The following is a 12,504-nucleotide window of genomic DNA, read 5'->3' as shown; positions in this document are numbered from 1 at the left end:
TTCTCTCCCCGTGCACCACGCTCAGTGATGGGCACTTTTTAGCATGCTTTTATTTATTAAAAAGTTAACTTGTAGCAATAAAACAACTTCCTCCTTTGCCAAGGCTCTGTGTTTGTTCTCCATAGTTCTTTTTCCCCGCTCACAAGGGAAGGAGGTGGAAAATACAAGTCCATGTAGTACTGTTTCAATTTATCCGGCCCTCTAGCACGCCCTCTGCTTACTGCTCTTTGGCCCACTCACCTCTGTACACATGTACAAAGTCAGCTGCAGCCATTAACTGCTTGCTGCAAATAGAGGTACAGCAGACAGTCTTAAAATGCAACTACCCAACTTCTTCAGAGTACAGGAACAAGACTCTTAATACCATTTTTCCTAAGAAAAACAAAGCAACACAGCTACAGCTAGTAGATGTTAAGATTTATTGAAGGTTGCGTAGTTTGAGAGAAAAGCAACATTGTTTTCAAGCAGTACATTTGGCCAATAAGTTGTTCTGGAAGCAGATTCAAACAAATAAGCAATTCTTTCAGTGAGGGAAGATTCTCACTAAGCTCTAAGTGCACCACAGGCATTAATGTTTTTACTGTTGTGCAAGCAGCATATAAATTCTTCATGCTTGTTAATATTCCTGTTCTATTTAGTGCTGTATCCTTGATCATATGTGCAGTGAAAATAGCAGCTTTACATTCATTTCAAGTTACCGTGCATTCATATATGGAAAATTTGGAGGTTACTTTTGCTTATTACATTCATCCCTTCCCCTGAGAAGATCGTTAAAAACAAATCCTGTATCAAACCTGTTTTCTGTATTGTACACACTGTGACTTTTCAAGTTGTTATTACAGAATTCCCTCTTTAATGTGAGAAAAGAAAACCTGGGAAATTCTCTGGTCCAAAGCTAGTTAAGAAAAGATAGGAAGAACCTACTGGAAAGCAAACATGTCAGCATACTTCCCCCATTCAGTGAAACAGCTGTTGACTACAGAAATTCATGAAACTGAAGTGGCCAAGAAAAAAAAACTCACCTTTTTCGTCTTTCTTTTGAAACAAGACAAAGGAGTCAGTAAATGTTTTAGCATTTAATGTTTTTAAGCATGAGGAAATTAGATTTTTTTTTAAGTAATCACAGTTGCTTTCTTAAGGTCTTCAGAAATCTCTCTTAGTTGAAGTTGCACAAGTAACACCTTCAGTTACTAAGACCTTTTTCTGCATATTTGAGTGTTTATGTATGTACTTTCTCAAAATATTCCTTAGAAGCTTCTGGACTTGGTTTGATCTGTCAAGAAAAAAAAATTATTGTATCTATGATGGATTTGTCTTAGAATTTGACATTTTATGCAATAAAAGCACGTACACGTTATTAAAACACTAGATTATTTCTGCTTCTCCACTCATTTGAAAGACAAAAATGAAAGCCTAAAAGATGCACAAGCTTCTATTCACAAATTTTAAATATATGACATTTTTTCCTGCTAAATAGCAGGACATTAAAGAAGTAAAAATCCAAGGACAACTGTGGAAAGTGCAAGTCAAATTAAGAGTTTTAAATACAATTTTTATCTTCTGTGAAGAAAGTTGCTGATTTTCTTTCAGGAATCACACGTTTAATAGCATACAAATAGACTAAATAGTTCCAACTGATGTAAGCTTCAGATTTAGACTATGTGAATAGATTCAGTCAAGCAGCTCATGCTTAAGTAGGTCTCAGCCCTTTAGGCACACAAAGATATGCCAGTGTTTATATTTAGAAAAGTGGTATTTAGCAGGCACTTACTGTAGGGGAGTCTGGAGTCCAGTTTGCTGGGCAAACCTCTCCATGTGTTTCTACATACTGGAATGCTTTCACCAAGCGAAGGGTCTCTTCCACACTACGACCCACAGGAAGGTCATTGACACTTAGATGCTTGATGACTCCATTAGGATCAATGATGAAGAGACCTCTGTAAACAATCAATACTTTAGGGAATGCAAATCACATTCCCAAGACCAAACACAAAACTGATACACATATCTATTAGGAGTAGTAACACAGCACCTAATATATTGTTTGTTAGTGCAGTGATCAAAAGCAAGACCAATCTATTTGTATTGCGATATTGCAAACCATGCATGAAAACTATGAAATTAAGACAGCCAGAAATGTAACTAAAGCAGAAAGAATTCCACCTATATTTCAAAGCTGATAGTTGGCATCCTTGCCATGTCTTTTTGGTTAACAAGAAAATCTGAAGTTATGACTGAAGAGTTGCTTGAACATTAAAATACTAAATTAAATCCTGTTACATGTAAACATTTGTGGGAACTGAATCCCACTTCTATCCTACTAATGTGTTGAATTTAACTTTTTCAACAAACAAGCATCAGAAATCTCTTCTAGCAAGGAAGCTTCAAAGAAGCTGCTCAGTTTTTTAAGTGGAAGAACAGGACAGAGTAACCTAGAATCAGTATTATTCTTCTTACTCAGCTCTGAAGCAGAATTTTAAACAATCCTCTGTAGACTTTTACCACTCTGTTCTTAGAGGAGAACTAAATGAAAAAATCATTTTTCAAGGCATACAAGAAGACCTTCTCTACCAAATATCCATAACTAGTGTTCTGTGAACACTAAGAGTATGAGATTAGTCCCATACTTTAGGGCCAACAGCTGATACAGCTGCCTTTTCATCCAGAGATCAGGAATCAGATCTCTCCAGTGGACTTCTATCCAACATTTCTCAGGGATCACTATTTACTTTTAGTAAGTATTTCCATAGTGGGAAAGGAAGTGTTGTAAATTTCATTATTCTACATAGTTTTGGGATTGACTGTAGTGGCCTCTAGGACTACAGCTTAGAAAAATTCTTACATAGAAGCCAATGTGATCTCTTTACCTCCAGAGGGAGAGGAAAAAATGGGGAAGAGAGGACAGTCCTAAATTCTGAAAAACTGAGAAATTCTCTTCTATCCTACTCTCCCCTTCCTTAGTGTCAAGGAGTTCTCCCATTAATTCAGATCAGAATAGCTGACTTTTCCTCTGCAGATATTATCAGAGAAGTGTGGAACCATACCCAGTTGGAAACGTACCCTTTTCCTCAAACAGGATCAAACAGAAGTTCTACAGAACAAGTGGATGCTTTATAGTTTTCATTTGATCCTCAGGAGGAGACAGCATGGCCCACACTGTTTTCAACTGGGTTGTATTGTAACAATTACTAGCAATCATGTATTACCGTAGTGCTATGCCAGGTCCTTCTAGTAGCACACCATAATCACGGGAGATTTGTTTTGTGAGATCTGACAGAACTGGAATATTCATATGGCCCAAGCCGCCACTCTAGTGAAAATAGAATAAGATACCATTTTACTACCAAATGCTTTTTAAAGATTACTCTTTAGATGGCTGGATTCCGTGCTCTTGAAGATATATTAACTAGAAAAAAAACATTTATTCCATTTGCACAGTGAAAGAAACCATACAGGGGAAGTTTAAGCACGCAGGAACACTTGATCTGTTTTGGAACATGAACCCCCACCCCCCAAGCATTTTAGAATTGCTTATTTTGGTGGTAAAGGACTAACACAACAACAACAAAACATAAAGATTTCCTTTGTCCCTTGTGCAGGAGCTTTGAATATAAAGTTTTATTTTGCATATGTAAGTGCTGCTCGTGGTGAGGAGGGAAGAGAAAACCTTTATATAACTGATAAAACACTGGCCACCAACACCCAAACCAAATATGTCAGAGTTTTGCTGTTCTCTATGCATGTATTTTCTTTTGAATCTATTTAAACAATATTTAGAGAATTATGCAACATATTGGAACAGTAAGAGAGATAAGTTCCCTATCCTTGAAACATGACCAGAGTTTGTTAGCTTTTCTATTTCTGGTATCATCAGTGAATCATTGTGTAATCTTAGTCACGTAGACCCTGATCCTGCAAATGCTTGTCTGCAGTAGAGTTCTCAAATGCAAGGCTTTAAACACAGATATCAGAGAAACCAAGGCCTTAACTTCTCAAGGTGTCAGTTTTCCATCTGCACTATTGTGGAATTTTTTTCTATCCTTTGCAAAATATTTTGCTATGCGTGCACTAAACAACACATGGTATACACTTCGTTGCTTTCATTGAGGAATTGAAGTCTGTTCATAATCACATTTTAGAGCTTTAAACAAAGAATGCAGAAAATTAGTTACTCTGGTTGGCTCAGCCAAGACACATTAAATGTAGCAGACACACTCTCTTGTATGTTACAGAGAAGCTGCCATGCATCTAGAGCATCCTAATCTGACAAGGACCAGCACTACAATTGACCGCGTGATCCCATGGGCAATTACAGATCCCACGGGAGCTTCTGTACCTTCCGACGACGTTTTTTATTTTCTACTACTAAAGAAACTAGTGAGATGACTTATATATATATATATATATATATATATGAATACATACTTGTGATAATGTAAAAAAAAAAAAAAAAAAAAAATGGTAACTGCCAGTTGCTAGTCTTTGCTATCAGTTCTTTCCCTGAAGAAAGCTGAGGACCTATGTTTGTATTTAAGAAGTGGAACCATTTCAGCAAATGACAATTAACACTACAAGTGCTTTGATAAACTGGTTCTTCTTTTGTTTCCATTCTACAGTTATCAGTGCTAGGTACTAGTTAGCAATAGTTACTAAATCAGCTGCTAGTAATTTTATGTCATGCTACACACAAACCGTTAGCTGTAACGAGCACCTTAGGACAGCAACATATTCATCTGGTGGGATAAATATGAGGACATGATGTAACCTCCAGGACTACCAAGACAGTCAGGAAAACAAAGACAAAAAAAAAAAAAAAAAAAAAAAAAAAAAAAAAACTATGAAAGAAAAGATCAGGAAAAAAATTGAGGTCAGAGTTAAGTCACACCATCTTATGTTACTCACTTAGACATATCACTGTCTATTTATTAAAATTAGTGTTTGTGTGATTGTTCATTTAACTCTTAAAAAAAGCTCTTATAAAAAAGAAGCAAACCAATACAGAAAACCCCAAACTGTTGCCCAATTCATACCTTTCGTGGTGTATTTATCCAGGCCAGATGGCAGAAATGAGAATCCACAGAAACTGCAACCACTTCACAGTTCACATCATGAAATTCATTTGCTTTGTTACTGAAAGCTATAATTTCTGTGGGACATACAAAGGTGCTGGGTGGGAAGAGAGGAGGCTGTAAAGATTCTGCAAGCTTTTGAGAGTTTAGAAAAGATGCTCATATATTCATATCTAGGCACTAATGCAGCGGTGTGTTTTATTTAACTGCATGCTTGATAATTCTGACCACGTTCCCTGCTGAAGGTTGGCTTCAATAAGTCTAAAAGCAACAGCAACTGCTGCACAGCTATATGGCACACCAATTTTCAGCTCTCTGTTGTTGACAAAGGTATTCTTGCACGGAATTTCTATACTGGGAGGGCTGCAGATTACACCCTCTCCCAGCTACGCACATACACTAGACTTCAGGAAAAAGTGTCCAGGATGCTCTTAGCCGTTCAGGCCTTCTTGGCTGGGGCCCCGTCACACCACCTTTTGCTCTGGAGCTGCAGTTTGCTGGCCTGCTGCTTGGAAGGACACAAGGCTTCCCGGTGACCCAGAGCTGCAAGGCAACGCTCCCACCCCAGGGACCCGACCCTAGGAGGAACGGCGCCTGCGAGACCCGGCTATCTCCCGAAACACTCCTAGCAGCCAGCAGATGCTCTCCGACTGTTGCTGTAGTACACAGCTACCTTTTGTCCCCAAATCTTATCACTCGTGCTCTAGAAACGGCCACATCTGCTTTGCAAGACAACCCCGGATAAGGCAAAAAACAGTCACTTCAGGCAGGAATGCCGTGCTGCGTTTTTGGTTCTCTTCAGCCAGGCTCCTTAAATCACAAGCCTCAGGAGCAACATTTGAAAGAGAATAAACCTGCACTCACAAATCCAGAGGGTAGAAGAAGAGAACCAGGTATTTCCCCTTAAAATCATCTAGGCTCAGCTCTTTGAACTCTCCGTTGACGACAGCCGTTCCTTTGAAAAACGGGGCGTGCTGCGTGACGGCAGGAGCGAGCCTGGAAGAGCCTCGGGGGCAGGAAAAAAAGAGAGTGTCGCCGCGCCGCGCCGCGCCGCAGGCCGCGCCCTCGGCTCCGGGCCCGCAGCCGCGAGCGCCGCCCGCCCGCCCGCAGCGCCGCGCCGCGCCGCGCCGCAGCCCCCCCTCCCCGCGCGCTTACCGAGGCTGAGCTGGCGGCGGGCGCAGGGCGGCGGCCGCGCCGTCACCCTCCTCCCGGCGGCGGCGGCGGCGGGCACCTGCGGGGGACACGGGCCGTCAGGGCCGGGGCCGCGGCGGGGCCGGGGCCGCGGCCTGCGGGCGGGCGCTCACCGCGCTCCGTAGGAGCCTCCCCAGCGCGGCGGCCATGTCGAGCGCGGCGGCGGCGGGCGGAGCCGGGCCGGCGGCACGGGAGGGGAGGAGGGGGCGGCCCCGCCGCGGGGCGGGGAGCTGCGTCAGGCCGAGCGTGGCCGTGGCCGTGGCCGGACGCGCCGCGCCGCGCCGGAGGTTGGCCCCCGTTCTGCCCGGGCTGCCGCAAAGGAGCTGCGCGGGTTCAGCCCTGAGAAGAGGCGTTACGGGGTGTGCGAGCGCGTGGGGAGGTAGGAGAGTCACAGAACCACGGCACAGGCCCCCGTCTCCTTCCAGACCAGGCAGCAGAGAAGGTGAATAGGCTGTGGAAGGCCCCACACCTCAGTTGGATAAATCTTACTGTTTCCCTGCAGCTGGAGGCACCAGGCTGCTGCTGGTGCGTAGGCCCTACAACCCCAGCTAAAGGAGCTGCTTTAGCACAGTCACTTGATCAGTACATTTTTTTTCCAAGATATTTTTGTTGGATGCCTGACAACAGCAGCAGTATAGACCACCTTCACCAATACAAGCACCAGCTCCCTTTCCTGTTATAGGCCACATCCTCTGGAGCAGCAGAAATGGCGTGTACAGCCCAGAGTATGAAAATCAAACACTCTAAAAATCCATTTGCTCTTACCTGCCTCTTTTTTTTTTTTTTATGTTTCTTTGCCTAAATAGTCAAATCAAGTTTCATTTTTGTTTTTTTTTTTTTCGATTCGTATTCACATTCTTTACAAAGAGGAGATTCCCACCGTATGAATGGATGAGAAGTCTGTCTCCACTGGCAGTACGAGCTCTGCTTCCAGAGCCAAGGCCAAAGGGGACTAATCCACATCCCTCAACTCCTGGAGTCCCAGTGGATGCTTACATCTAGTACCAAAGAAATTTGTGAACTTGTTCCTGGTACTCATCCAGCTGGCATGGTCTGGTCGCTTCTGTACTAGTAAACTCTCTGAGCCTCTAAAAGAGGATGATTGCACACACATTGCCTGTTGAGATTGGTCCCTGGCCGATATTAACTCTCTAATAAACCCAGGAACTGTTTGGGGCAGTGTTAGTTGGTATTGGCTAAAAGGGACTTTAGAGCATTTCAACACTGTAGACAGACCGGTTCCAGTGCTTGGTGCCTTTCCCTAGCGCTCCTGAACTTATCAATACAGATACAGCCAGTGACAGCTGAAAATGCGGCTCAGATAATCTTCTCCAAAACTAAGTGCCTGACAGAGCAACCAGAATGATGTATCTATTCACATGTGCCCTGAGATAGCTAGGCAGCTGCCTAGGTGCATGACGAAGACAGAGGTGCCCTCATGAGAGTGTGGGAGAGGAACTGTTCTTGTAATCAGGTTGGGAAGAGGGGGAAGGAAAACATATACACCTAAGGATATGCATATCCCAGTTTGGGATCCTCTAAAGTAGTAGTCTAGCAGCTTCCTACACCCACTAGTTTCCTTGACTTCAAGTATGCAAGACTTCAGCACTTCTGATGTTGAAGGTGTTCCCTTCAGGCTTACTATCCTTTAACAAGATGTGTGTGTGTGTGCATGCATGCAGTAATTGGTTACTAAACTAGCAGACTCTGAGTTAATGAACCTTAGCTGTTCGTTTCTTCACTTTGTTAAGGGAAACCTGAAGGTGTAAAAGACAGTTCGGTTCTGACTCTTGTGGATGAAAAAGGGCCGCTTGAAAGTACCAGATGGACAGAGGCTCTGATGGGAGGGTCACTGTGGCCAAGCTGGGAGCTGCCTGGTTGGGCTGCTCAGCTTATTTGCATGTCTGCTATCTAAAAGTTAGGGGTATTCTTGCTTAAAAACCCCTCAATTTCTGAAAGTGGAAGCAAGTATTTGATTTGAATGTTTGAAAATATGTCAAATCCACAGTGGGCAAGCAATTCCACAGCCCGTGCAGTAGCCTGCAGCCTGGGAGCCCTAAGGAGCAGTGGCACATGCAGAGGGAAGGAGCAGTTGGTCAGGGACATGTCTGCAGTACAGTTCAGCAGATTTCTCCGTGACGCTGCCAAGATGCTCTGAGGGCTGTCAGCAAAGCAATGAGAAGTGGAGCTGAGCAAGGGAAATGTGCAAAGCCATGCCTGATGGTGAAGAACAGCAAAGAAACATCAGCCGTGACTTGGGTTGTGCAGAATGGCACCTCTGTGTTCCCGTCTATGCTGAAGTGGCACATCCCTTCAATCAGGAGAGGAGATGAGCACACCCAGCAGCTGACTCCCCTAAGGCTGGACAGCAAATTGGGAGTTAGGGACATGACTGGAGCACAGCAGTTCCTTCAGATGTGAGAGCTGTATTGTAGCAGCACAGAAGGGCTATTGCTAGGATTTCCTGAGGGTGGTAGTCTCACTCATGGTTGACTATTCAAGATTTCTAAGTTGATGTATTCTAAAATGATATTCTCTCCCTCTCCACCCCCCCCCCCCCCCCTGGAAAGTTATATTTGTTTAAAACTCTTTGTTTAAACACTTGGCTTGCAAGTGGGGAAGTATTGCTCATGTTTTGTTATGAAGGTGGCATAATTCAGTTTCCCAGACTTCTGGGCAAGAGCTTGAATTACTGCCATTTAATAGGAGGGGTTATTTTCCATTTTGCTTTTTACTAGTTGTTCCTAGAACTTGAATATGGACCTTGTCACTGCCAAAGTACATCTAACAGAAGAGTTGTTCCTTTTTCTTAGCTCTGCTTCTGGCACAGTCTAAAGCAGCTGTTAAACCTGGTTCTTCATGCCATCTGAAGTTCAAAATAAATTTTCCAAGAAGCACTGCATGTCCATCTTTCTCAGTATTTTTTGGTTTTCTGCTTTTCTGTCTCACTGTACACATCTGATAGCAGAATACACTGTATAACTGAGACCACATGATTAAAAAAAACAAAACAGGGAAAGTACAGACCTTTGCTGGCCAGACAGGCCCGAGTCTTATACCTCATCCCACAGTGACAGACTCCTGGTTCGTACTGGCGATCAGCAGTGCATGGACATGCTAGCATTTGCAGGACTTGAGCCTTCAAAACCAACTGAAAGACATCTGACGTCAATGGGAGACTTTCCACGGATTTCAGCAGGCTTTAGGATAGAATTTTGTTTATATCATTACAAGGAGCAGTGGAATGAAAAATAGAAGATGTAGGGGTTTTTTTTGGCTATGCCATTTAGCTGCTTGCTGCCATTTTGTGCCTCTTTTTCCCTATCTGGGGATAATTACATTTGCCTTTCTAGCTACAAGCTTTGAGATATATTGATTAAAAAAATAGTTGTATATTGTTACCATTATTTTTTTGTGAGAGATAGTTCTTAAAAATCTTTTTGAAGCATCATCATTAACACAATACAGTAACAAAAGCAACTTCTCTCCAAGCTTGATAAATGGGGTAAGCAAATCCTAAACCAGATCTCCTGCTGCTTTGGGTCATTGGATGTCTGATTCTATGGTAATGACATGGTGCATGCTTTTTTTGCTTCTTTAAAAACTAGAATTGTTTAGAAGTTTATTTTATTCTATGTGCTTAAATTGCTGTAATAGTCATTTGTCCTTTAGGTTGAGAAAACAGATGACTGCACAAAAGGTTTGGAAAGGGGGGGGGAAGTAACAGGCGCGTAAAAATTTTCATCTAATCCAAAGCAAAAAGTTACACTTTGACAACATGATACATCAGCCTGTGGCTGTTGGTGGATGGCAGCCTCTGTCCTTATGCAAAGGAGCTCTGTAAAAGGTTACAGCTGCCTGCAGATGCTTTCTTGTACGCCTTCGTGCTCCCACTTGCTGATACATAATCTCAGCAGGAGGTGAAGAGATTTACTCCTTTGTAGGAGTAAGTTTCAAAAGCAATTCCAAACCCAGTACAGCCTAGAGGTAATCATGAACAGGCTTTACTGGGTTAATCATATTTATAATATGGATTTTAGGAGGCAGCTGCTGTTAGGGTATGTTCCCAATTGATAAGTAGAGGCAGAAGCCTTTTTGACAACTGGTTCACCTGGGGTCTTATCCAGACATTTCAAGCAGGCAGTACTGAGGCCAAGTGGTTTTTATCTGGTGGCAGGATACAGCTGGGTGTGTTGCTGCTGTGTTTCTGGCTGGAGCCCTGTGAGCCCACCCTGTCGATGACTCATCAGTCAGAGCAGCTCAGAATATCACACGCTGCTTTGTGCCTTCCTATTCTTATTAACTGATGCATTTAGGTCTTGCACGGTGCTGACATTTCATTTACAAACCTCTCTTTACCAATAAAGATGGCTGCTAGCCCTGCTTTATCCTGATGTTGAGTACTCATAAAAAGTATTTTTCTGAGCCTTTCCTGAATGATTTCAAATGAAAGATATCTTATTGAAAAGCAGACCAACCAAAGCTCGTAAACACCATAAGAAGCACATTTTCAGAATTTGTTTTTTTAAAGCCTCTCCCTTTTTTTCCAAAATTGGCTGCTTCTATATATGATTCAGACTAATTTTTCCCTTTGCCCCCAGCAAACACTGAACCAAAATCTTTAAGCTGGGAAAAAGACTTATGTTGCAACCCTGCCACACTGTCTTTGAGTCTGTCTGCTTGAATAGCTGAGCTTCACACAAGTGTCTGGAATAAGAAAGTGCAGAGATTCTGTTCTGTGGACTCACAGACTCACAGATGTCCTGGTGATGAACAGCCTCTTTCCCCTTATTCATACTTACAGAGAATCTGACTGCTCCATTAAATCAGATGTGAACATACCTGGAAGTAAAAGGACTGTGTTAGCACGAGAGAAAAGGGATAAATAAATGTACCCATACCTACTACATACATACATACATACATACATACATACATACATATATTTGTGAAGTAGGTGTTCTAGGTGACACAAAAATGAAGATATCCATTTGTCTAACGAAGTCATGACATAAGCCTCCTAATACTGTAGTGAGTTTTGCAAAGACCAGTTGATGGATTTTAAGGCAAGTAGGTCTGTGCAAGCAAATCCCTTGTGCATGTCTGGCAACCCATTGGGAGCCGTATGTATGAAAGGGGCCATCCATTGGAGCCTTGTGCTGAAGCAGAGCCTCGTTCTGTACCAGTACTAGATTCCGACTTGAAAGACTAAAGTAGACAAGAGCTGCAGTGAGGACCAGTTGTCTTGGTTTCGTTTTTCAAAATAAGCATTGTGATAGTGAACACAACTTCCATATTCTAGTGCACCAAACTGACTCAGGCTTACTGAAAACAAGATTTATTTTGTTAAATACTACAAAAATCATTAAAAAAATATTGCATAGATATGTAACTCAAACCCGCTTTGCAGAATCCTTAGCAGTCCAGTAACAACTCAGCTTTCTACTCCCTGCCCTCAGCCACATTAAACAGTTACGTGACTGCCCCTAGTGAACTTCAACGCAAAGTCATTCGGCTTAGTTTAAATAACTAGTCGGGCAGCAGAACAATATTTTGTTCCATTTTGGTGCCTGCTTCTGAAGGGACTGTGCAACTGTGCCCTCAGGTGCCAGAAATGTGAAGTATTTATTGACTGAGCCATTCATGAAATACTAGGTATCTCAGTGAGATTTCAGAACACCATATAGTTCTTCTGTAATTTGTTTGATAAATCTACTGCTTACCTGTTCAAGCATACTCAATAAACATTCACAAAATATGCAGGACAACATCAGCACTCCAAAGTCATACTTCTATCCCACAGGGCAGCACTGCAGATGACTGTGCTTGTGTGCCACTTAAGTATATGGAAGAGAAGCAGTAGAGCCCTCAGATGCACATGCTGTTTTCCAAGTGCTAAGCAACCCAAACTTAAGATCTTCAAGTACCAACTTTTCGTTTCCACGCCAATATAATAGTTATACATGAAACATTGTCTATGCTCACTGTGCAGCCTCAGTTTCACAGAATGGGAAGTAAGGCACATGCATAAGCTGTATTTTATGAATTGTGTCCTAATTGCATTTTTTATTATTTTATTTTATTTTTGCCATGTAGGCCTCCACATACTCTGGGTAAGAGATGAAAAGGATGTGTATTTTTTTTTTCCTTTGGGGAGAGGGGTTGCATGTAATGTTAAGAAGGCTATATACAGTAAATGGTGTAGCTGTGTCCTCTAACAATCAGTTTTGTGCTGATGCTGCTG

The 12,504-nt window shown here is 42.5% G+C and overlaps 1 protein-coding gene across 1 annotated transcript; it reads right to left on the bottom strand.

Annotated features, from left to right (window-relative positions):
- Positions 1-402: 402 nt before the first annotated feature.
- Positions 403-6,444, bottom strand: PRDX3 (peroxiredoxin 3). The gene is made up of 7 exons (XM_062580191.1): positions 6,374-6,444; positions 6,225-6,300; positions 5,934-6,075; positions 5,031-5,166; positions 3,207-3,310; positions 1,772-1,937; positions 403-1,273 (listed from the first exon to the last, which is right to left on the bottom strand). The coding sequence occupies exons 1-7, from the start codon at positions 6,407-6,409 to the stop codon at positions 1,220-1,222; spliced, it is 714 nt and encodes a 237-aa protein (XP_062436175.1). The 5' UTR covers positions 6,410-6,444; the 3' UTR covers positions 403-1,219.
- Between the last annotated feature and the right edge of the window lie 6,060 nt (positions 6,445-12,504).

The sequence above is a fragment of the Rhea pennata genome, chromosome 7 (genome assembly GCF_028389875.1).
Source record: "Rhea pennata isolate bPtePen1 chromosome 7, bPtePen1.pri, whole genome shotgun sequence".
Classification (NCBI taxonomy): Eukaryota; Metazoa; Chordata; class Aves; order Rheiformes; family Rheidae; genus Rhea; species Rhea pennata.
This window is presented reverse-complemented; position numbering and strand designations above follow the sequence as displayed.